This window comes from Dendrobates tinctorius, unplaced genomic scaffold (assembly GCF_039654945.1).
Source record: "Dendrobates tinctorius isolate UK_male_01 unplaced genomic scaffold, ASM3965494v1 ptg000006l, whole genome shotgun sequence".
Lineage (NCBI taxonomy): Eukaryota > Metazoa > Chordata > Amphibia > Anura > Dendrobatidae > Dendrobates > Dendrobates tinctorius.
This window is the reverse complement of record NW_027361674.1, coordinates 12,176,465-12,202,480: the sequence shown is the minus strand read 5'-3', so window position 1 is coordinate 12,202,480 and position 26,016 is coordinate 12,176,465. Positions and strand designations below refer to the sequence as shown.

The window sequence follows — 26,016 nt, the reverse complement described above, 5'->3', positions numbered from 1 at the left end:
GGTAGGCAGCCTTTTTTTTTGGGGGGGGGGGGGAAATTGAAACACTGTTTTACCGTGACCATACACATTAGATAACTGCCAGCCAAAACATTATCTGTCAGGGTAGTCGTTTCTATAATGTGTGCAGGGGCATTTATCGTTGTACACCAGTCAGAAATCTTGATGCAAATTTAGGGGTTAAAGGATAGAGCCTGATAATCAATAAACAACACAACACTTATTTCAGGTGCCCATCACAATATATTTGAGATTTTCACAAGACTTCAAATCATTGTAATAGACATATTACTACCCTAACAAGAAATATTTGTAGAAACATATATTAACTAGAAACAAAGAATACATGTTGCTATGATCACACATATATAGTCAGCAATAACTCAGGATTATAGATATACGGTACTATGTTACATACAGGAACTGTCACATTTATCACAAGACACCCAGGCTACATGGCCGGACCAACCCTTTGTCCCCTTGCCTTGTATATACTGGGCTAGGTTAATTTCTATTCTGGAATGCCTTGTAAAAGGAGGTATGTCTTATACTCAGACAGAAGTCACACACATAGGGCTCTAACCATATTAATAGCCTAAAATAATAGTATAGATGACTAAGGATAGGCAATGACTAAAGCAGTGCTGAAGATCACCAGCCATATAGGTAACATCGCTGGATTCAATGTCCAGATGAGGTTGTTGTATACAAATCTTGAGAGGGAACAAAGCAAGTACAGTCTCATGGAAAGCAAAGAAAACAGGCTATAGATAAGGAAGACAGCAAATGAGGAGGAAAGCAAATGAGGAAATGAGTGCAGGATAGAAGCTGTGCTGATATATGAACTAATGAAGACAGGATACAGGCTTCACATCCAGCCTATATTCATGGAAGAGACACTACCATAAAATAAAAATCAGGAACTTGGATCAGGCTGTAAACTGCATATCAAGGGGTTTGAAAATGAATGAAGGAATTTAGATTGCAAACTGAAACTTAGTTCAATGGTATTAATTAAAGGTGACGATTAACAAATGTAAACAATTTTTTTTCCATCTCAAACGTGTTCATAGCCTATAATGGGCACTACAGGGATTTCTGTGTGTTTGACATCAAGAATGGCCGTGAAGACAGTACAGTTTGCATCAAAATTACTGTCAAGCTTGATGTAAAATTTGATTGATATCCATGGCGCAAATATAGACAGAGCCTACCACACTGCTTAAGTAGAAAAGACTGTTTGTACAAAAATGGGGATATTTATAACAAATTAAAAAAAATCTAAACTAAAATAAAACAGTAATGCTTCACATAGTGACAAATCTGACTATGATGGTCCATCTGGAAAACTCCTCATAGTGAATTAACACGCTGTGGAATTACTACAGATTTTCAAACCAGATTTTGCACTTAAACCTGCAGCAAATAACTGTCCAAAATATTTGTATGGGGTTTTTAAAAATCGAAATAACATGTAGCAGAAACATTCGGAAGAATTAATAGCATGATAATAGGCAATGCAAGGGTGAAATTGACAACAAAATTTTGGAGTGGACTCATCACATATTTGCTGTAAAATCCAGAGCAGAAAAAGTCTGCAACATATAAACTTACATAAAAGGGAAACAAAGTGATAAATAGCCACATTGATTCTTGCATTTTGCTCAAGAACAGAAAGGAGTCGCAAGTCGAGAATTTTTATCCGTGATATCTTGAAGTGACAACCTTTCCAAAGAAGCAACCTGGTGCCTCTAGTTTTGCTTCCTACCATAAACAAGCATAGCGTCACAAAAATATCTAAGGGTTTCCCCAACAATTAAATATTAAAATATTCTGCTAAGTCAGAAGAAACATAATTTTTTACATTAAATCATTTTTTAAACTTTTTCTGGATTCTCTCTTACTAAGTCCACATAACATCCGGGTGGCTGCCATAAAGGATATCTCTGGATTTTGTTATCAGCACCTCCATAGTGACGATTAAAAAAAAACTCTATTAAAACGGTTATTCCCAAAAAATCAAGTAAGGATACAGAATAACATATTGATCAGTGGGATCTTGAGATCGGGGCTCTAGAGTCCGAAGAAAAGGGCTTGGTGGATGTGCGCATGCTCAACCTCTGCTCCATTCATTGTCTATGGAACTCCTATATACAGTAGTCCTATAGAAGTTCGCTCAAAGAACCAATCTACAATGCCACGTTATTGGTATGTGCGGACCCCCCAGAAATAAGCAAGTTATCCCCTAGATAACTTGATTTTTGAGGGGCAAAAACCCTTTAAGAAAATAAAAACAGTTTGGAAAACTTTTATGTATCAGTATCTGAATTAGTAAAAACAAACATAGGTGACTTATTCTCTTTAAGTGATTCCAATTAAAACAAAATGTTAAGTTTTGCGCAATCTAACAGAGAAAAGTAAAATCTGATTGATGGACAAGTCATCTAAATCAATTTCTAATTTTTTTGTAAATATAATTAGAACATGTAGGCTAAAATGTTTCTCTCTTTCAAGTAAAATCATTTTGCCCTGGAAATATTGATAGATTTCTTCAAGAAAAACACACATATATTTTATTCTACAAGGACAGATTCCACATTTTCCTGTGAATCAGTGGGCTCTTCTTCTTCGAGGAACTCAGGAGGATCCAGCAGCAGATCCGAATCTTTCTGGTCGATATCAGCAATGTTACTACAGTAGCTGTGCAAGTTCTGCTCGATCTGATTCCCAATTCTCTGGTGCTTGTGTGACGACTTTGTTTTATGCGTGTATACATGCTCCGCCAATTGGCTCCGTCTGGAAAATCTATGTCCGCACACTGTACAATTGAACTTTCTTTTACGTAAAAATGAGAAGTTTAGTTCTATAGGATCTGTGTCTTTGGTGAGAAAAGATAATTGATTGAGTTGGAGCTGTTCTGCATGGCCTGTATTTAGAAGTGGCTCCTCACTTTTATTTAGAAGATAGGCTCCAAGTCGGCAACTATCGGTATTGTCAATGTTTTCCAGTATGGGTCGGACCTCTCCTAAATCATCGCTCTCTAGGATAGATGTTGGAACCCCAAATGGGAGTGACTGAGATACGTGAATATGCAGGTGATCTCTCAAAATTAGACGGGACTCGAAGTGCTCACCACAGTAATGGCAGGAGTATACTCTGTTGCTGGATGTAATGAGATTTGGTTCAACCTCTTCTGGGGAAGGAAGTGATTGGTGTGGAGACCCTATATCGTCAGGGTCGCCAGTTTCCTGTTTTATGGACCTCACATTCTTTTGGATGTCTTCTATCGATTGTACCGTGGCACCGATCTGGCCCGCAAAATGTGAACTTTGCTTTTCAGAACCTACGCCTTCTAGTCCAATGGCAAGAGACAACTGCAACTGCGGATGGTCTCCTGGTGGGACCGGTCTTGCTGCACTTGGTTGGTTCTTTCTCAGATGAGCACTTTCTTTTGGTGCTTTTTGGGCCGTTGATATCTGAATTCCATATAAGTTAGACGTCTGTATGGCGTCTGAAGGTAGCACTTGTGTTGGCTCGCTGATTGGTGCTGTGAAGAGATTAGCGTGGAGAAATTTTACTCCTTCCTCCAATCGGTACTGGTCCACATTTTGTTTGGGGCTCTTCCCTGTGTACATGACATGTAAAAGGTAGCTGAATATGTCTGGCTGGATGTCCGTTGGCTGAATCTTAATGCATTCACTGTAAAAGGAAAAAAAAACCACATTGGAAAAAGGTGAATGGTAATAAAATAATAAACTCACATTAACACCTAACAAATCCTTAGAACCAAAACACAACTAGAAAGGTGACTTGAAAATTGAGTTTTACTTCAGAAAAGCACTGTCCAGCAAAGAAATGTTGTAAAATGATAAATGACATAACATTCACTTTCACCGATCCGCCGCACCTTCTATTCCACCTCTTACCTATTCACTCGTAGTCTCTACCTTCAGAGCCTGTCTTGACAAAATTAAAATGGCAGGAGAGGCCAATCACCGGCTGACGCAGGTCAGTATTACGAACAGTAAGTGGCTGAGCCAGAATTAATATCCACTTCCAACGTGTTGAGACAGGACCAAGCATTACAGAACAGCAGAAATCAGGAACAATGCTTGAACAGGAGCTGTGAGGAATTGGTGATGGCAAGTATTGCTTCATTTATTATTTTATACAAGTTTGTGCCCTTTTAAAAATAATGAAAACTCCTTTACATCATCATTTATTCCATCTTATATTAAGGAACTTCAAGTATCAAAAAAGTTAACAGCAGTGAAAAATGTGTTATATTTCATAATACCTTTACAACCATCAATTTGTATTTTTATGGCAACTATTACACGGCTGTGGCATCAGGATGTCGTGTCTTGTGCTTACCTGGACTGGGTGGTGTGCCATCTAATGGCAGCTGAAGACATGCTCTAACAGCCAGAATTGGAGGAACGCCAGATTTCGGTTATTTAATCCTTTTGGAACGATGACAGCAAAACAGGTAATTCTCACCTCTGAGTGGTTCACTGGTGTTTCCTTATGAAGGGAACTCCTGTGCAATTGGCCCTGAAAACCTAGAAAGGACCCCTCGACTGTCTACTTACTAAGCCTGATGTTAGGTGATACTAACCCCCGTACCCATTAACCTAAAGACGGACGATATTGGCTGACAAACCAACGTATATGAGGACCTCCTGACCCTCTCCTAACAGTTGATGTCGGAAGAGAGAAGGATCCGGCCTGATGAATATCTACGGCCGATCCCTATGTGATCTATGGAGATAATCCACCAGAGGAGTCTTGCAGCAGCTCTCATTGAGAACAGAGGTGAATTTCTGTGTATGGAGGAGTTGGAAGAGTTGGCTATCTAATGTGTTTGAAGGCCTTAAAGGGGCTATCCAGGCTTGGGGCTCAAGTCTGCAGTCATTCTATGTGACTGCAGACTAGTGAATTCTCATGGCGCGTAGTGTGCACTCTGTCATAATTCTCCGGGATCAGGAGCATAATTCTAAGTATGCGATTTGCTTACTTACGGTCACATGTAGGGATGAGCAAATAGCTTTGGATAAGTGCTTATCCGAATAGTTTTAGCGGTTTCCGAATAGCTGTATCAGGATCCCGGATACCTGGAGCGCTCCCGATAATCAGCAGTTCGGCAATACGGCTGCATGTGTTGCGGCCGTGTGAGAGTCACAACACATGCATAGACAGCCCAACAAACAGGCTCTCCATGCATGTGTTGTGACTGGAGTGCTCCAGGTATCCGGGTTCCCGATGCAGCTATTCGGATAGTCACTTATTCAAAGCTATTCACTCATCCATAGTCACATGACAACTAGTCATGCGCACCCAGACACGTCTAGTCGGAATGTGGCAGGAAGTATGTAAGTCGAAAAATTGCGGTCACATGATCTATCGCTGCCAACACCAGAGAATCCTGACAGTGCGCACATAAAGTCACCGCAGACTTGAACCCCAAGCCTGGACAAGCTCTTTTGCACCGCTATTAAATCTATTAATATAATGACCTAAAAAAATGAAGAAGAGTAGAAGAAAACAAGAACCAAAAAAGAGTTAAAACTTGGAAAATAAATAAACCTCAGCACCTGCTCTGATGGATGAAGATCATCTTGAAATAGTTGGAAAAGGCAGCAAGAACAGCCCTGTGTGCTTTAAAATACACATCCCCAATGGCTACTGTGCAGTCACAGAGGAATCCAAACTCTCGCTGCATGTTCAGCTGCTGGAGAAGAACCAGACTGTGGCTAGACTGATCCATCCTTCCTGTAAATAAAAGATATATATTGAGAAAAGTTTATAGCAATGGAAGAAATGTTCCAGAGCGACATTTACTTTAAAGGGGCATTTCCATCTTGTCAAAACACAGATATGTGAACAGCCTCACAGAATATATGTCCATGTGCTGTCCATGAAAAAACACGGCAGGAACTGAATGAGTAAGGGTATGTTCACACTGCGTCAAAAAATTCTTTGTTTCAATGTAAAAATGACTCACTGTTTCGTTTGTTCAAGCTTTCAAACGTCTTTAAACATTTTTAGGCTTGCAAAAAAGTGGCATGTTCTTCAAGCATTTTCTTCAAGCTTGGAAGATGCTCCATAATATACAATAAAACCCAATGAGAAAGTAAAAAAAAATGCTCAGAAGATTCCCACATGCATTTCTTTTTAGCATTTTGTAAGTATTTTCTTATTTAACAAAAAACGTGCAAATTTTATCCATTGCTTAATGAATTTATAAAAATGTCAGAAAAACTCTAAAAAAGGGAAGAAACAGCAACAAGGCGCTTTAGGAAGCAATAAAAAAAGCTACCAAAGAAGGCTCCAACTTATAAAACGCCAGAAAAAAGGAGCGATTCCTGAAAGAGTCTTCTGCCTGAAAAATGGTCATTTTGAAAGTCAGAAAAAGAAGCAGTGTGAACATACCCAAAACATGTGCACATGTAGTTTTTTGAGGAGTCTATAGGAGCAGGTTTGCTATAAAAGAAGCCTGAAAAAAACACTCAAAAAGCCTGAATGAATATTCATTTATTGCAAAACCACTTCAATCTGTTGAGCTATTTTTTTTTCAGTTTCAAGTTCTGAAAAATGCTCCTGATGTATAACACTCCAAACCAGGCTGCAAAAATGCTTCTCAGGCTGGGGTTACACTGCGTTAAGGCAGTCTGTTTAATGGATTGCGCTACACCGCGGGCATGCATAACGCAATCTGTTAACGCTGCCATTCACTTCCATTAGGAGCGCATCACTAGCGCATGCCATAAATCAGCATGCGCTAGCGATGTGCCGTCATTCTGTGACGGACCCTTGGACGCAGGCTGCAGCGTCGGGGGGTCCGTCACTGCTAGCGCAGATAGAGAAGCTGCGCTAGCGATATAGCATAACACGATCGAGTTATGCTATAGCGTTAACGCAGACCGTCAATGCTATGCGTTGAACGGTCTGCTTTAACGCAGTATGAACCTGGCCTAAGAGAAAACAATATTCACAAAACCTCTTTAGTATCTGAAAAATTCCTCCAAAATACTCAGTAAAGAAGAGGCAGTTGTCATTTTTGACCACTTTGACAAAAATCTGCACATACACCGATGTGTGAATAAGACTATGTGCACACTGGGTGTATTTGCTGAGGTTTTGGAGTAAAAGCCAAGGAGAAACTCCAAATTTTTCAGCAGTTTTAAGAAGGATTTGGATAGATTCCAATTAGTTTCTCCTAAAAAAAAAACCTCTTCAAAAAAATCGGAGTGAACATATGGTGGGTACTAGATAAAGGCAAGGCTATTGTTGCTGTAATGCCAGCAGGGGCCTGCGCTGTGCCAACAGTTCTCGGGCACGCGCAGTGCGCGTTGCCGGGGAACTGACATCAGGCTATTGCGCCTGCGTTTTTCGCAGGCGCCAGATTCCCAGCCCCGCAGTGTGAATACATCATAACACACTGCGGGGCTGGGAATCTGGCACCTGCAAAACACGCAGGCGCGATAGCCTAATGTCAATTCCCGGGCAGCGCGCACTGCGCATGCCCGAGAACTGTTGGAACAGCGCAGGCGCCCGCCGGTATTACAGCAACACAGGAGGCGGCGCAGGGACGCAACAGGGGCATGGACGGCTGGGTGGCAGTGCACAAACGCTACAGAGGCATGATGGAAGGCTGGGAGGTGGCTGATACAGGGGGACACACCATACCTATGGGACGCAATACAGGTATGGGGACCTATTTATAAGGCTAAGTTCACACGTACCAGAACTCTCGCGGAAATTACCGCGAGAATTCCGGAATTCCAGTCCGAGGGAAAATCGCATTTTAAATTCCCGCGATTTTCCCGCGGAAAAACTAGCATTTTGCAAGCGTAATTAGCTTGCAAAATGCTAGCGTTCTCCAAGCGATCTGTAGCATCGCTTGGAGAACTGATTGACAGGTTGGTCACACTCGTCAAACACAGTGTTTGACGAGTGTGACCAACTTTTTACTACTGAGGCTGCTTATGCGGCATCAGTAGTAAAAGATAGAATGTAAAAAAAAAATAAAAAATAGTGTTATTCTCACCCTCCGACGTCCCGCGCATCCGTTTTCAGTAGTCCTTTGCGAAAATGCCCGCGATGACGTCAGTTCTCGCGGGAACGCGACGTCTCGCGGTAATTCGCAATGACGTCGCGCGAATTACCGCGAGACTTCGCGATCCCGCGAGATCAGACGCCATCGCGGGCATTTTCGCAAAGGACTACTGGGAACGGGAGCGTGGAGAGAGGCGGGAAGGCTGCGCGGGACGTCGGAGGGTGAGAATAACAATATTTTTTATTTTAAATTCTATTTTTTACAGGGATATGGTACCCAAAGCCCGGAGGACAGTCTCCTCTCCTCCGGACCATGGGTACCATCCGCAATTGTTCTGCTTACTTTCCGCATGGTGTGCACAGCCACATGCGGGAAATAAGCGGAACAATGCATTCCTATGGGTGCGGGATCGCCGCGATTCCACAAAATAATGAGCATGCTGCGGTTTTTACCGCGAAGCGATTCCGCCGCGGTAAAAACCGCAGCATTAGCACAGCATTGCGGAATCCCATATGAATGCATGGGATGCTTATTTTTCGCGTTTTCGCGGCAAAATCGCGCGGTTAAAACTGCCGCGGAAACGCGAAAAAAACGCCACGTGTGAACCCAGCCTAAAAGTCAATATTTCTAAGTGGAGAGACACAGACTTATTTCACGGGTTATGGGAGTGCGTGTCAGTAAGGAAAGTCTGGGACAGCGTGAGAAGGATGATGAATAACTTATGGAAAAGGGATCTACCCCTGAATCCCATGTTATATCTATTTCACTATGTAGGAGAGAGAGAGGAGAGTCGTTTAGAGGGAAAAAGGGCAGTACCGATTTTGTTCCATTCCATATGCGTCATGGTCAAAAGAAATATCTTGAGGTATTGGCTGAATGACTCGATTCCGGAGGTGGGCGCGATTGTAGCTCAACTCAAGTCAATGATTAACTTAGACTGGATGGAGGCAGAACGAAATAAAGAGAAGGGAATAAAGCCGTTTATAGAAAAATGGAAAGCATTCTTGTTGGGCTATCACACAGACCAGGAAATAGTGAACTACATGAAGCCATTTACATACACTGAGTGGTATCTCTTGGGAGGATATAAACGGCTCACTTGGGAAACTGAAGGTGCCGGTGGTCCGCCAACAGATAGATACACATAACGCAATGGATGAAGAAAGGTAGCGGCAGGGATGGTGTACTCGAAATATAAACTCTGCCTACTTGTGACAAAGTAGAAAAATAGCTTGGAGGGGGGAGGGTTTTTTTTTTTTGTATTTTGATGTATGGATATGTTTTATGTATATAAATCTATTCAGATAAGGGGCCAGGACTTGAAAGGCTGTACAGTATCAAAATTTTTGTGTATCGACCCCAAAAAAGTATGTAACTGCGATATTGTCTGGATTTTATCTTTGAAAATAATAAAGACTATTGGAAAAAAAAAAAAAGTCAATATTTCGGTGTTACTGGGGATCAGAAACAGAAGCGCCACCTTCACAGAATGCAGCCTTAGTGCTGCTGAAGGTGGCTCTTTTAGTTAAAAACACCCTGGGGGGGTGACAGGTTCCCTTTAAGTGTTCCTTTTAATTCTTTTTTGAGCAGTGTATATAATTGTATAATAATACAGATAAATACACATTATCAACACTGTCCCCGATGGGGCTCACAATCTAGATTCCCTATCAGTATATCTTTGGAATGTGGGAGGAAACCGGAGAACCCGGAGGAAACCTGCGCAGACACGGGGAGAACATACAAACTTCTTGCAGATGTTGTCCTTGTTGGGATTCGAACCAAGGACTAAGATACTTGGCACTCCAAATCTTTATTCAGGTAACCCAAAAAGTGTGACAGTGACGTTTCGGCCCTACAACATGGGCCTTCATCAGACACCATCTGATGAGATGAAAGGCCACTGCCATGTTTTAACGACTCTCTCCAAGTGCCAAGCCAGGGCTCGTCTGAAATGGAGATGACACCTGGCTTGGCATATGGAGAGAAGCGTTAAAACACGGCGGTGGCCTTTCATACCAACACCCGGTGTCTGATGAAGGCCCATGTTGTACGGCGGAAACGTCATGGACTCACTTTTTTGGCTTACCTGAATAAAGACTTGGAGTGCCATGTATCTCTCTCTCATCTTCTTGCACAAAAATATCAGACATCACTCCTGGAAAGGACCTGGAGAACATTTTGCAAAAAAAACTTTGCATCACGTGTAATTGACAATTCAGCAGCAAACATCTGAAAACCCCAAACCTGGCCCACCATGGCGAACATAAGGCAAAAAAACAAAGGCAAACACAGAAAAAAAGTGTAACAAAAAGACTCAAATGAAGGTGAAAAACTATAATTAAAACTAGACAAAAATAATTTATAATATAATTGCAAAGATTGTTTTTAATTTTGCTCCAAATTCATGAACCGCGTGCCCCATTTTGACTGAAAAAACATTGAGTAACGAAAAAGTGACTTGAAAAATATTTTGCAAATGAGAAATCGCGTTCTGTTAGAAGAAACCGTCTTTCAGACGCCCGTATAAAAAACAGGAAAAACCGCCCAGGGAGATGTGCTGAACATTTTTGGTGACGGAGCGAAAAAGTCAGAAACATGAGGTAAAACCACATAGTGAGACTAGGCAGAAAGAAATATAGATGTGTTCTGTCCACACAAAAACCTGATTATTGTGTAGTTTATCACTTTCAGTCATAATTTCTTTATGGCAGGGTGAAACACCTAGAAAAATAATACATTCTGCATAAATTACGGATTAAAAAAAACCCCCACACACAAGAAGGAAGCCGTGTGGTAAACAACAAGCCCGTGCTGTCTACCACAGACACGGCCATGTTGTTGTCACTGTGGCCGACAAGCCCCGCCCTCTGCACTTTCCCGCCCTTTCGAATGGAAAATTCCACAGGAAGCGAACGAGAAACGGCTCCCAGCGCTTACCCACAATGCCCCGCTCCCCGTGCTGTCCTATACGCGCGCAGTAGAGGCTGCAGCTGCTGCTGGAGACACCGGCTGGGCGGGCAGCTCACGGCCTGGACTGTGACGTTGTCACGTACGGACGACGAAGATGAGTGGGAGGAGGAAGGGGGCAGTGTCACATGACCAGGAGCCGCCGCACAATCCGAAGTCTTGTGTGTGTGTGTGAGGAGATGTGACACAGTGCAGTCTGCCTGACTACCGGTCATGAGGCGCTGACAGCCAGCTGTGAGGAAGGGAAGCCGGCTGCCATAGTGACACTTTATAAGGCGGTCATTTACCATTCCTGAGCTGGGTGACCACCCTGTGTGAGCCCTAATGGTCACCGTTCCCATGACGACTGTTCACTTGTTTCTGTGGCGATAGTTGCAATTTTTTTTTTTATTTATGAAGTATTTCTGCATAAATTCTGCACCAAAATCTGCGTGACTTATCCCTCATTAGTGTATTATCTGGCTTATTTTTCGGTCGTGGTTTTGGGGGGTGGAGGAAAGCTAAAAATCCTCAGCTTTTTTCCTTTGTGAAATAAAAAAAAAATTCATACGTGAGGATATTTCTTGCACCCACTATAGTCTATGGGGCTGTTCACATGGCTGTGGTTTTAATTTATTTTTTGTTTAAAAAAAAAAAAAAAACACGAAAAAACAACCCCATGGCGTCACATCCAATTTGCCGATGAAAATTTCCCATTTGAATCAATGGGTACAAGAAAAAGGCCGTCCATGTGTCAGCGTTTTACTGTTCAATGGGTAGAAGATGGAGTTTTTTGTTTTGCATAAGTGAAATATAGGGTTGCCACGTTATCAGGAAGAGGGGGTATACGGACAAGAGATATGATCGGAAAATAGGATCCAGCACACTGATGGGAGAAACAGTCCGACTTTCTCGTATGCTAAAAACGCTGCATGAGGTCTTGCAGGGAAATTACCACATTTTTTGGGGAGTGGGGTTGCGTTTGTCCCCTGGTGAAACACATTTCCTTTGTTTTACCTGTACAAATCACAAGTAGAAACTGCAGCAATTTGCAACCCCCCCCCCCCATTGTTTGCAAATGGTTAGTTTCGTTAAATTTGCCCCCTCTCAATCTAACCTGATGCCAGAATAACCGCTGCCTTTTTCACTTTTCGGCCATGGAAATATTAGTTGTTTCAGCATCAATAATGGTTACAAACACGCAAGTATGGAAGATTGTATTGCTAGCTCACAAGTATAATGTGACAGTCATTTGAAGAAACGGAAAGAGCAGCACTCGCCACTCCTTTTAAAATGGAAAGTCCTTTATTTTTCAATGCATCGAGACATCTATAGGGTACACGTGAATGCAGGGTGCTGGAGAGATTGTGGACTACGACCATTTCGCGCCTGTCTGGTGCTTCTAAGGCACGGTGCGGATTCTGCTGCGGGTCCGCAGCAGATTGAGGTGCATTGTACAGTACCATTGTTTTCAATGGTAAACTGGAAAACGCTGTGCACACGCTGCGGATTTTTCCGCGCAGTTTTGCTGCTGTTTACAATCTGCAGCATGTCAATTCTTTAGTGCAGAAATGCTGCAGTTTCATACCTCATCCATTATGAGGTGTAAAACCGCAGGACTTTAGTCCTACGGATTTATCTGCGGTTTTTACTACAAAATCCGCAGAGCCAAAAAACTCCGTGTGCACATACCCTAAGGGTCCAGGTGACATTTTAAATGGAGTGGTGAGTGCTGCTCTTTCTGTTTCTTCAAATGACGGTTAAACTATAGGTCAGTATGCTGTCCGAGAAAAACAGACTGCACCAGGACGCATCACACTGAGGTAACAATTGTCACACTAAAGCCCCTGTCACACAAGCGAGATCGCTGCTGAGTCACAAGTTTTGTGACGCAACAGCGATCTCACCAGCAATCTCGCTCTGTGTGACAGGTATTAGCGTCATTTTTTTAATCGTTTGTCTCCCGCTGGCCAGCACGCATCGCTGCGTGTGGCAGGTGGGAGACCAGCGAGCTGGAGCTGGTATCCCAAGGTAAACCGCGGGTTTCTAAGCGCTGCGCTTAGAAACCCGCTGTGTACCTTGGTTACCAGCTCCCTGCACCAGCACGCTGGTATCTAAGGTACACAGCGGGTAACTAAGCGACGTGCGCGCTTGTTACCCGCGTGTTGCTGTCCTGATCGCTGCTGAGATCTGCCTGTTTGTCAGCTCACCAGCGATCCTGACAAGGTCATATAGTTGTCAGGATCACTGGTGCATCGCTATGTGGACGGGGGCCTTAGGCTATGGTCACACAACCATTTTTCTATCATCAGACAAAAATTGTTCCGATTATGCTACTCATAAAATGATCTTTTTTTATGGTGGTGGAGGAAAAAAAAAAGTGTCCACATTTCCCATTCAGTCTGTCCATGATAATTGGACTGCGTTCAGATGTCATGTTCCATGTGTGCCTGACATCACAGAATCAGCACCCATCCAAATGTAGCGGAAATAAACTGCATGAAGATGCTGAGTGCAGACGGACTTTTTGGCCCTGCGGATTTTTCCGCGCAGAATGGAAGAAATCCGCAGGTCAAATGACCTGCATTTTTCCTGTGGATTTCTTCCATTTTTCATGCGGTTTTCCACTGCGGTTTTCCCCCTGCGGATTTGGTGACAGGGGAGATGGAAAACCGCACAAAAGAAGTAACACGCTGCGGATTTTGTACCGCAGGAAAACCGCACAGAAAAATCCGCAGCGTCTGCACAGCGGTTTTTTTTTTCATTGATTTTAAGGCTACTGTACATCACAATGCGGATATGCAATGTTCCTGCGTGGTAAAATCCGCTGCGGATCCACTGCAAATCTGCATCGTGTGCACACAGCCTCAAGCCTACTAAATCATAAGGTAGTTGACAAGGCTGAAGTTGGTTTCTGATTCATCCAGTTTCTTATTTGGAGCTGAAGGTTTCTTATTTGTCAGTTTCTTATTCAGAGCTGAAGTTGGTTTCTTTTTCGGCAATTTTCTTTTCTGTTTTTTATAGGTTTAACAACAAAAATAAAGCATCACAATAATAACATATCATGCAGAGAGGTGCCCTGATGTGAATACAGAAAAATCAGCTACAAAAACAAGAAGGGTATGTGCACACGGTGCAGATTCTGCTGCGGTTTTGGCCCTGCGGGTCCGCAGCAGATTTAGGTGTGTTGTACAGTACCATTGTTTTCAATGGTAAACTGGAAAAAGCTGTGCACATGCTGCGGATTTTTCTGCGGTTTACAATCCGCAGCATGTCAATTCTTTAGTGCAGAAATGCTGCAGTTTCACACCTCATCCATTATGAGGTGTAAAACCGCAGGCAAAACTGCAGATAAACCGCAGGACTAAAGTCTGCGGCTTTCACTACAAAATCCGCAGAGGCAAAAAACTCCGTGTGCACATACCCTAAAACCATCACATTTCACAGATATGAATAAGTAAGGCTAGTTTCACACTAGCGTTTTGGAGCGCAGCGACGGCCTGCGCACGGCCGCCGCTAAGCCCCGCCCCTGCCGCGCCCCACCGGTAGCTCCGCCCACCGGCGCATGACGCTGCAGGCGCCCTGCGTCCCCTATCTTTATCACAGGGGGCGCAGGCCGTGCGCAGTATGCGTTTGGCGGTGCATGCGTCCTTTTGACGGTGCGCCGACCCGCGCCAAACACAACCTGCTGCAGTTTGGTTGCGTTGGCGCACCGTCAAAAAGGCGCATGCGCCGCCAAACGCATACTGCGCACGGCCTGCGCCCCCTGTGATAAAGATAGGGGATGCAGGGCGGAGCTACCAGCAGGGGGCGGGGCTTAGCGGCGGCCGTGCGCAGGCCGTCGCTGCGCTCCAAAACGCTAGTGTGAAACTAGCCTAACTGATGTTTTGAAGGGGTTAAATGACTTTGGGCCACTGATCTCACTCTAGAAATACACAGATATTGATCCCCCACATCAAACCCAGGTCCTTACAGCCTGACCCAGATGGGTTCTAGGCATCAGAATTTGCATTAAAGTGGGCAAACAGACCATTTTCACAGATTTGAATAAGTAACAAGGCTGGAGGGTCCTGGGTTTGATGTGGGGCTCCCTGTTCTATATGTCTGCAGTGTGAGATCAGTGGCCCTAAGTCATTTAACCCTTTCATTAACGCCCACTTTGATACCCATTTTTTTTGCCAGTGTTATGGTTTTTGTAGCTGTTTTTCAGTGTATTCATATCAGGGCTCCTCGCTGCATTGTATGTTATTATTGTTATGATTATTTTTTGTTGTTAAACCTATAAAAAAAAAACAGAAAAGAAAAAATTGCCCAATAAGAAACTGACGTAGTTGTTACTTATGCAGTTCCCCCACCACTTTGCTCTGGCTAGGTCCCGTCTAGCATTGGATGTGTTACTCGTCAGTGTCCAGCAGGGGGCGTCAGGAATCAGAGCAGACATAGACGGAAGAAGCTGAGTGTGGCCTCCCCTTCCCCTCAATGCTCTCGGGGCAGCGAGCGAGGAGATCGGTGATTGAGTCACTGATCGGGGGTCACCATCAGGTGGGATTCGGGCTTCTTGCTGCAGGGGGGGCAGCTCCTCCGCTCTCTGGCATCAGGGCGCACAGGCACCGCCAGCCCGGACAGCTATTGCCCAGGCAGTGGCCACCACTCCAGAACAGCCATATTTGCATGTAGCCGGAGCCCATCAGCAAGGTGAGTGCAGCTCCTCCTTCCCCTGTGGTCATTATGTGATTGATGGCAGCACAGAACACATCACTGAGCAGCCTGGCTCTGCCCTTGTGTCCGATGCACATCTTACTCCCACTTTCACAATAAGTGGCTACTGTCAGGGTGGAAGGGGCTAGTTCCCGGGGGCAGTTTTGATTGACAGGCCATAGCCACCAGCAAGTTGCAACTCATAAGAGCTGTGCCATTGGCTGTCTGGGGGATGTGACATCATGTGATGACAACCCAGAGTGGAGGAGGGGGAGGACATTGCATCTCTTCCTGGGCCTGTGGTGTCTCATCTCTGTGAGACTGACCAGTGGATGGAGCCCTCTGCACTGGAAATTGTATCACATTGTCCGATACTAGCTCAGAGAGCTTATGATGGCAGTGTAAGGTGTAAATCGCATTTATGCCACTTATGCAGCAGCCACCATCATATGGGGATTCTACAGGGGGTCCTGTTCTTGGATCTCCCATCTATGTGCCAGAACTGTTCTATGAGGAACAAATAGGGCTGTCATAAATGTTTTGGGGAGTCAAAGGGTTTTTTTTGCGTTTGACTATTCTCGCGACTGCCGCAGACTTTGGAGTTGCAGGATGCATGCTCGATATGTGCTCTTCAGCTCCTCCTGGTAATGCAGGCACTCGTTCGGGTGATCGGTGCGCGTCCATTGGATTTTTGATAATTTGTTCTAATCAGAATTTCTTTAAGGCAACTATAAACATTAGTTGAACACCTCAAAGGGGTATTCTGTATATAACAAATTCTCACTTATCGACTGGATCCCCCACTGATCACTGTATGTACAGTGCTTCGCGAAAGTATAAGTCAACCCTTGTGTAAGCCAAGGCACCTAATTTTGCCATTAAAAACTGGGAAAACTTATTGACTCAAGTATAAGCCGGGTATACATTGGCTCCTCATCCCTATCCTTGTATGCATGGCTCCTCATCCCTATCCTTGTATGTATGGCTCCTCGTCCCTATCCTTGTCTGCGTCGCTCCTCATCCCTGTCCTTGCCTGCGTGGCTCCTCATCCCTGTCCTTGCCTGCGTGGCTCCTCATCCCTGTTCTTGCCTGCGTGGCTCCTCATCCCTGTCCTTGCCTGCGTGGCTCCTCATCCCTGTCCTTGCCTGCGTGGCTCCTCATCCCTGTCCTTGCCTGCGTGGCTCCTCATCCCTGTCCTTGCCTGCGTGGCTCCTCATCCCTGTCCTTGCCTGCCTGGCTCCTCATCCCTGTCCTTGCCTGCCTGGCTCCTCATCCCTGTCCTTGCCTGCCTGGCTCCTCATCCCTGTCCTTGCCTGCCTGGCTCCTCATCCCTGTCCTTGCCTGCCTGGCTCCTCATCCCTGTCCTTGCCTGCCTGGCTCCTCATCCCTGTCCTTGCCTGCCTGGCTCCTCATCCCTGTCCTTGCCTGCCTGGCTCCTCATCCCTGTCCTTGCCTGCCTGGCTCCTCATCCCTGTCCCGGGTATGCCTGGCTCCTCATCCCTGTCCCGGGTATGCGTGGCTCCTCATCCCTGTCCCGGGTATGCGTGGCTCCTCATCCCTGTCCCGGGTATGCGTGGCTCCTCATCCCTGTCCCGGGTATGCGTGGCTCCTCATCCCTGTCCCGGGTATGCGTGGCTCCTCATCCCTGTCCCGGGTATGCGTGGCTCCTCATCCCTGTCCCGGGTATGCGTGGCTCCTCATCCCTGTCCCGGGTATGCGTGGCTCCTCATCCCTGTCCCGGGTATGCGTGGCTCCTCATCCCTGTCCCGGGTATGCGTGGCTCCTCATCCCTGTCCCGGGTATGCGTGGCTCCTCATCCCTGTCCCGGGTATGCGTGGCTCCTCATCCCTGTCCCGGGTATGCGTGGCTCCTCATCCCTGTCCCGGGTATGCGTGGCTCCTCATCCCTGTCTCGGGTATGCGTGGCTCCTCATCCCTGTCCCGGGTATGCGTGGCTCCTCATCCCTGTCCCGGGTATGCGTGGCTCCTCATCCCTGTCCCGGGTATGCGTGGCTCCTCATCCCTGTCCCGGGTATGCGTGGCTCCTCATCCCTGTCCCGGGTATGCGTGGCTCCTCATCCCTGTCCCGGGTATGCGTGGCTCCTCTTCCCTGTCCCGGGTATGCGTTGCTTCTCATCCCTGTCCTGGTATGCGTGGCTCCTTATGCCTGTGCTGATATATATGGTTTCTTATCCCCATCATTGTCTGCATGGCTACTCATCCCTGTCCTGGTATGCATGGCTCCTTATACCCCTCATTGTCTGCATGGCTCCTCATCCGTGTCCTTGTATGCATGGCTCCTTAACCGTGTTCTTGTCTGCATGGTTCCTCATCCATGTCCTGGTATGCATGGCTCTTCATCCCTATCCTTGTATGCATGGTGCCTCATCCCTATCCTTGTATGCATGGCCCCCCCCATGAGAAAACAAAAAACAACAAACAAAAAATAAACGTCGTACTTACCTTCCTTCGCACCCTTGCAGCATCTTGTTGTTTTGGCTTTCAGCAGCTCCTGTGGCCGGCCGACCACTCAGCCGGGACATGTGATCGCCCAGCCTCAGGAGCTGCTGAAAGCTAAAACAACAAGATGCTGTGAGGGCGCGCAGAGAAGGTAAGAAGGTGGGTTTTTTTTGTTTTTTTTTTACAGCTGCTGGAAGCCGGCTGTAACTTCGCGCTATAAAAGAAATGAATATTCATTGCCAGTGAAGTGAATATTAATTTCTCTTTAGCAGCGGGCACAGTTGCAGCTGCCGGCTCCTGCCTCTGTTACCCGCAGCTCCACCGCTTCCCCTGCCCTTCTGGATCAATGACTCGTGTACAAACCAAGGGGGGGGGGGTGTTTTCAGCACAAAAAAGTGCTGAAAAATTTGGCGTATATACGGTACGTTATATAAGTAAAAACAGAAAAATGATGACTGAGAACCAACATTCCCTGGTGACATATGATACCAAAAAGTGCAAGTTCATAACACTACAGCCTATCAACAAGGATAGGGAATCTCCAAATAACATAATGATGTGTATCAAGATCTAGTACATACTTATGAACAATGGACACCTAACGCATGCCTCAGCTGTATCCCAGTGTCATGTTATATGGCTGTAACAAATATTGCACCCTTACCCATGATAGAATAAAGTTGTCACCAGGGCATGAAAAAACGGATGGGGAAACAATGACACTTGGGCTCGTAGACATGTCCAATTTCCTCATAGGAGTGCTAGCCATGGTTTTCACATATAGCTCTCGTAACTATGGGGCTGTGCACATGTCCATTTTTTTTCCCAGACCGAGTGGTCCACGGAAAATATTAAAGACATCTGATTTTGATATGAGGCTTAGATCAAAATCGTCAATGTAAGTCTAAGGGTCTGTGAAAAAATTGGACAGCACTTGGATGATATCCGATTTTCACAGACTGACAGAAAAGAGCAGGCAGAGAAACTTTTTTGTTTTTTCTCTCCATGTACAAGAAAAACTAATAGGTTATCCACTACTCAGCGGTTGCTTATGGGCTGCAGTGCTCACCTGTCATAAGAAAGATAAAAAAAACTGGTGCCATACAGATGTAAAGGAAAAAAAAAAGATATATGGATGACATGGATGAAAATCGTTCCTTTTTTCATGGAAATTTACTGGTTATTGACTCATCTGAAAATGGTCTATAGTGCATGATATGATAAATTGTTAAAACACAGTTTTCTTTCTTTTTCTTTTTCCCATAAAGGTACTGCTGAAACAACCATGATGGGAAAGGCAAGCCACTGTAGTTACGTACTTCAGCAACTCTACAATCAGAGAGAATGGGGATTCCTCTGTGATTGCTGTATCTCTATCAATGATACCTACTTCCAAGCCCACAAGGCCATCCTGGCCGCCTGCAGCTCTTATTTTAAGATGATGTTCATAAATCATCCACACACAATGGCACAGATCAATCTCACCAACACCAAGATCTCCGCCGAATGTTTTGACTTGATACTACAATTCATGTATCTTGGTAAAATCCTCAAAGCCCCAGAAACTTTTGAGCAGCTGAAGAATGCCATGAGTTACCTGCAGCTCTACGTTATCCCTGACTGTTTAGAAGACATACAAGATATTGATTCTTCAATTAAATGCACCTCCTCTGCATCAAGTAGCCTGAGTAGCAAAATGGTTTTTGGCGTCCGTATGTATGAAGAACCCACTGTAAAAGGCAGAGAAGAACCTAGCAGGTGGCCCTCGGAGACTGCATTACCTGTAAACACTGTTCCTGAAAAGCCAACTGAAGCCAGCATGCCGTCCACACTGCGTAAACAGATGCTGAACATCTGCAAGAAAACCCCTTCCCCAAAAGTGTCTAACACAAGAGATCGTGGGAGCAGACGCTTCGGGCGCAGTTACACCTGTGAGAGTTGTGGTTTTGCATTCAGTTGTGAAAAACTTCTCGATGAGCACTCTCAAACCTGCACAAATAGGCATTTCTTCCAAAATAGAGAAAACTCCAGTAACGATCAGAGCCAGAGCGGCAGCGAATCACCAGTCTCGAAGTTTTCTCCAACCCAAGACAACATGCAAAGAGCAGATTCAAGTCAGTGCTTGGAGGCATCCGTGTCTTCTGAAAGTGCAAAAAATACACCCATCAGTCTAGACCAAATAAAAAGTGAAATCATAGACACTACTGAGAAAAACTCAGTCATTATAAAAATAGAAGCTGATGAGAACTCCATTGTGGATATGGATGGTATTAATATTGTAAAAATCTCAGATAAAGAATACTTTGAGTCCTCAGACATTGACGATTTAGATGATGATGTTGATGAGGCACTCAGCGGCTATTACGTCGGTGAACAATATAAAAGTACGCATCAGAAATCTGTCAATTTGCATCAAGCGTTGGGTAGAAAAGATGTTGACTTTCTTGATCAAGATGGTGCAGAAACCAGCGAGGCTGCATCCGAAATGGCATGTGAATTGTGTGGTGTGACCGTCACCGAGCATGACCTCTCCTCCCACTACCTGTCTCAACATATAGAAAATATATGTGCCTGTGGCAAATGTGGGCAAGTTCTTGTAAAAGGTAGACAACTTCAAGAACACGCTCAAAGGTGTGGAGAATCTCAGGAGCGGCTTGACACAGATGAGAGAAATATTGACGAGAGAATGCACTTTGAAAACAGCGTTGAGGAGACCTCAGCAATGGGCAAGGTGTTAGCAGACATGTGGGATGACTTAAATGAAGGGTCTGTGAATGCCAGACAGGTTTATAAAAATTCCTCCTGCCCTTACCGTTGCCCTAATTGTGGGCAGCGGTTTGAGGCTGAAAACCTGGTGGTAGAGCACATGTCTCACTGCTTGGACCATGAAGTCTTCAGAGGTTCAGTTTCCGATGACACCGATAAAGATCATCGAAGAAAGCATTTCTGTGACATCTGTGGCAAAGGCTTTTTCCAGCGTTGCCACCTTCGAGAACATTATACCGTACACACCAAGGAGAAACAGTTTTCATGCCAGATTTGTGGGAAGCAGTTTTTACGGGAGCGCCAGCTCAGGCTGCATAATGATATGCACACAGGCATGGCTAGGTACGTTTGTTCACTTTGCGACCAAGGAAACTTTCGCAAACATGACCATGTGCGTCACATGATTTCCCACTTAGCAGCAGGTGAAACTATATGCCAGGTGTGCTTTCAGATTTTCCCAAATAACGAACTTCTAGAGGAACACATGGATACTCATCTGTATACTTGTGGTGTATGTGGAGCAAAATTTAACCTGCGGAAGGATATGAGGGCACACTACAACTCCAAGCATTTTAAGAAAGCCTAGACTGTAAAATAGCTGCCTATATGGAAAATAAACCAAAGGTCTAAAATGTATACATGACTGTCTAGTTTTGCGATATATAGTGATGCTTGAAGGCTTGTGAACCCTTCAGAATTTTCCATATTTCTGCATATATTTGACTTTTTCACACAAGACATAAAAATAGATAAAGAGAAGCAGATCAAACAATTGAGTCAAAAATATTAGTCTGTAATTTATCATTGAGGAAAATGACTCCAAAATTGCATATCTATAAATGGAAAAAGTATGAACCTGTGCATGCCATCCCCACCACCACCACCATGCAGCAGTATCTGCATGGCAGCTCTGTGGCCCAGATGAAGCAAAACAGGCCCAAACCATGATACCACCACCATGTTTCACAGATGGTATGAGGTTTTTATACTTTTTCTTTCTCCAAGCATAATGCTTCTCATTTAAACCAAAACATTGTGTTACAATAGACATCTAAGTGATCCCGGTAATCTTTAGCAATGACTTTCTCCTTCTAAATCTGCCATGCATAACTTTGTTGTTTAATGCCTTGGTGGTGGACTCATGAACATTAACATTAGTTAATGTGTGAAAGGCCTTTAGTTGCTTACTGGTTACCTTGGCTACCTTTTGAGATCGAGCGCTCGTGGACTATTATATGCCTTGCTTTTTGAGTGATCTTTTTGGTCGACCACTGCTGAGAACGGTAATAATGGTCTTGAATTTCCTCCTTTTGTACAAAATCTGTCTTGGCTGTGGATTGGTACCGCTCGATAGAAGAACCATGATTTTGCTATATTCTGCAGTACTGTGGTATTGCAGAATATACGCATCAAAAGTTTCAAGGTCAATTTTTCCCTAGGCGATTATAAAATAAAGTACCGTATAATTGAAAAAACAAAAATCTAAATGTAATCGCCTCCCTTAATAAACACCAAAATGAAAATGCAAAAATTGCAGCTTTTTGGCCGTCGCAGTTTCTATAAAAAATACATACAATTAAAAGTGCTGAAAACATCATATGTACTCCAAAATGGTATCAATAAAAACTTGAACTCAGGTTGTTCTAAACAAGCCCTCACACAGGACTAAGAAGGAATGGAAAAATTGAAAAGATAGGGTATGTTTACACAACAGCTTTTAGACGCCAGGGTACTCGCTGCGTTTTTCAGGCAGACGATGCTTCAGGAAAACGTCATCTCTGCTTTTCTTCAAGTGTCTTTTTTTGCATGTTTGTGGTTGTCTTTGGTGGCATTTTTTTACTTGTATGAAATCGTGAGTGGCTTACAAGCAGAAGCCACGTATAGAATGGTCGCGTCACTTCTACAAGCAGAAGCCACGTATAGAATGGTCTCGTCACTTTTACAAGCAGAAGCCATATGAAGAATGGTCATGCCACTTCTACAAGTACAAGCCACATATAGAATGGTCATGTCACTTCTACAAGTAGTAACCACATATAGAATGGTCAGGTCACTTCTACAAGCAGAAGCCACATGAAGAATGGTCTTCATCTTTACAAACATGAGGCAGTAGCTCAAAAACCTGAACATATTCACAGTCTTTATTATATTTCTGTGCATATGTTCATTCATTTTAATTGTTAAGTGCTTTTTCAGGCATTGTGTGCACATATCTTTTCGGCTCTCAGAAAATGGCGACTTTTTTTTTTCTTACAAATTTCTGAATTGTCTTTCACCACTAAAATAACAAGAAAAACTGGACATGTTAGATATCGTCAATCATACTGACCTGGATAATCATTTTTCTGCACAAAGAGGTGCTTTAAAAAAAAAACAAAAAACCCCAAAACAATGGCAGAATTGCAATGGGTTTTTTTTCATAGTTTTTTGCTTCGTTTTGTCTTTTTTTTTTTTCTCTTGCTTTTCAGTACATTATCTAATAAAATGAATGGGCGTCATTCAAAGCTTCAAAAAAAAAAAAAAAGTAAAGGGGAGAAAATAAAACATTGCAAAGACCAAAACTTTGCGAGTCATTAGCGGGATATATAAAATGTATCACCCACTCACGCCTGATTGTCATCCCAAGGATTGCAAACACCAGCCTAATTTCCTTTTCAAATTGTAAATTCTAAGGTTTCACATACTTTGACAGCTCACTGACAAGTGATATTGGACCGTTTTCCTCAATAAAAGAAAGTAAAGTGGAATTTTTTTTACTTGTTTTTGTAATTTGGTTCTTTATCTACTTTTAGGTTTTGTGTGAAAATCTGATGTAGTTTGACAAATTTATGCGGAAATATGGAAAATTCTGAAGGGTTCACAAACTTTAATGCAGCACTCTGTGTGAGTGCGCGTGTATATAAATATGTTAGTGTTTGAAAGAGGGTATCCTGTAAAAAAGCATCTGATATTTTTATATATTTTTTTTTTTTTTTTAATATTCATAGCCTGTTACAAAACATTTCTCCACAAGGAAATGTATGTAGAACTGACAGAATGTATGATCGCTGCCTTTCTGCCTCGTATATACAGCATGATTTCTTGCCATGTTTGCCTGCGTGTGGAATTACTGTAAAGCATAGAACATTTTTATAGTATTTCAAGCTCTTTATGTATTCCACTTGTTCCAACAGGTTTTATAATCTAGGGAGCCCTTATTGGTACTAATTGAATATTATACACAGTAATAAGTATTTATGTATGGTTTTTTTTGTGTAGCACCATGCCATCGCAAGAAGATACAAAGCAAGAAACAAGTGCAATTAAAAGAATTGTGGAATCTCTATTGGATAGTTTTTTTTGTTTTTTTTTAAGTTCGGATGCTTTTGTGGTCAAGTATGGCCGGTTTCACACATGCATGGAATATGTGCATCAGAGTATGGTGACCATTGACTACTGACATAGTCACTGGAACAGGGCCTACAAATATGTTTGGTTATCTCTAGACAACTCTGGGTAAAAAAAAACTATGGTAATTATGTCTCCATGTACCACATTATTTTCCATGTGCGCTAACACTTCGCTGAGATATATATACATATATATATGATCTAACAGCTAATGTGAGAAAGGCCTTTAGTTGCTTATAGGTTACCTTGGGTACCTTTTGAGACCAAGACCTCATGGACTATTATACACCTTGCTCTTTGAGTGATTTTTTTTGGTCGACCACTGCTGAGAACGGGAATAATGGTCTTGTATCTCCTCCATTTATGCTAAATCTGTCTTGGCTGTGGATTGGTACAAAGCTCGATAGGAGAACCATGATTTCCTTATATTCTGCAATACAGTGAAATATACCGTAAGCAAAGCATAATAAATAATACCGTGCAATATATATACTGCTCAAAAAAATAAAGGGAGTGCTAAACAATACATTGTATTATTTAGTGTTCCCTTTATTTTTTGAGCAGTAAAAATATATATATATATATATATATATATATATATATATATATATCCAGACAGCCTACCCTGATGAGGAACAAGAATCGCAAAAGAACTTTCTAGTGTTATGGGAGTGGAGCCTTAAATGGAACTTGTCAGCATGTTTTTAAACATGAAATTAGTGGTATGACTGTATAGGCGCGCTTGTCTACCAATATTATTTTTATTTATTTATTTTTCTTAGAGATCTGATTTGTCAGTCTTGAGATGCCTAGTATTTCACATTTGAAGAAGCTAGGCAAGTGCAGTGACATGCCCCCAGGGCACTTCCAGCCTAATTTGAATATGGTTTCTATGCTGGATTTCTTATGACAGATGGCTCCCTAAAAAATTATCGTGTTTTAAGGGGACATATACAGTGCCTACAAGTAGTATTCAACCCCCTGCAGATTTAGCAGGTTTACACATTCGGAATTAACTTGGCATTGTGACATTTGGACTGTAGATCAGCCTGGAAGTGTGAAATGCACTGCAGCAAAAAAGAATGTTATTTCTTTGTTTAATTTTTTTTTAAATTGTGAAAAGTTTATTCAGAGGGTTATTTATTATTCAACCCCTCAAACCACCAGAATTCTGTTTGGTTCCCCTAAAAGTATTAAGAAGTATTTCAGGCACAAAGAACAATGAGCTTCACATGTTTGGATTAATTATCTCTTTTTCCAGCCTTTTCTGACTATTTAAGACCCTCCCCAAACTTGTGAACAGCACTCATACATGGTCAACATAGGAAAGACAAAGGAGCATTCCAAGGCCATCAGAGACAAGATCGTGGAGGGTCACAAGGCTGGCAAGGGGTACAAAACCCTTTCCAAGGAGTTGGGCCTACCTGTCTCCACTGTTGGGAGCATCATCCGGAAGTGGAAGGCTTATGGAACTACTGTTAGCCTTCCACGGCCTGGACAGCCTTTGAAAGTTTCCTCCCGTGCCGAGGCCAGGCTTGACCGAAGAGTCAAGGCTAACCCAAGGACAACAAGGAAGGAGCTCCGGGAAGATCTCATGGCAGTGGGGACATTGGTTTCAGTCAATACCATAAGTAACGTACTCCACCGCAATGGTCTCCTTTCCAGACGAGCCCGTAAGGTACCTTTACTTTCAAAGCGT

General features: G+C 43.5%; 2 protein-coding genes across 3 annotated transcripts; one reads left to right on the top strand and one right to left on the bottom strand.

Moving 5' to 3' along the window:
• Positions 1-217: 217 nt before the first annotated feature.
• On the bottom strand, positions 218-11,186 carry ZBTB25 (zinc finger and BTB domain containing 25). Of its 2 annotated transcripts, XM_073570726.1 has the most exons (3): positions 10,997-11,186; positions 5,592-5,769; positions 218-3,696 (listed from the first exon to the last, which is right to left on the bottom strand). In XM_073570726.1, the coding sequence occupies exons 2-3, from the start codon at positions 5,762-5,764 to the stop codon at positions 2,571-2,573; spliced, it is 1,299 nt and encodes a 432-aa protein (XP_073426827.1). In that variant the 5' UTR covers positions 5,765-5,769; positions 10,997-11,186; the 3' UTR covers positions 218-2,570. The 2 variants fall into 2 exon arrangements, with proteins under 2 accessions (XP_073426827.1, XP_073426836.1); XM_073570735.1 differs by lacking the exons at positions 5,592-5,769; positions 10,997-11,186 and adding an exon at positions 3,924-5,127.
• A 4,194-nt stretch (positions 11,187-15,380) lies between these two features.
• Positions 15,381-24,253, top strand: ZBTB1 (zinc finger and BTB domain containing 1). Its single transcript, XM_073570713.1, has 2 exons — positions 15,381-15,700; positions 19,431-24,253. Exon 2 carries the CDS (start codon positions 19,448-19,450, stop codon positions 21,512-21,514), a length of 2,067 nt encoding a protein of 688 aa, XP_073426814.1. The 5' UTR covers positions 15,381-15,700; positions 19,431-19,447; the 3' UTR covers positions 21,515-24,253.
• Positions 24,254-26,016: the final 1,763 nt, after the last annotated feature.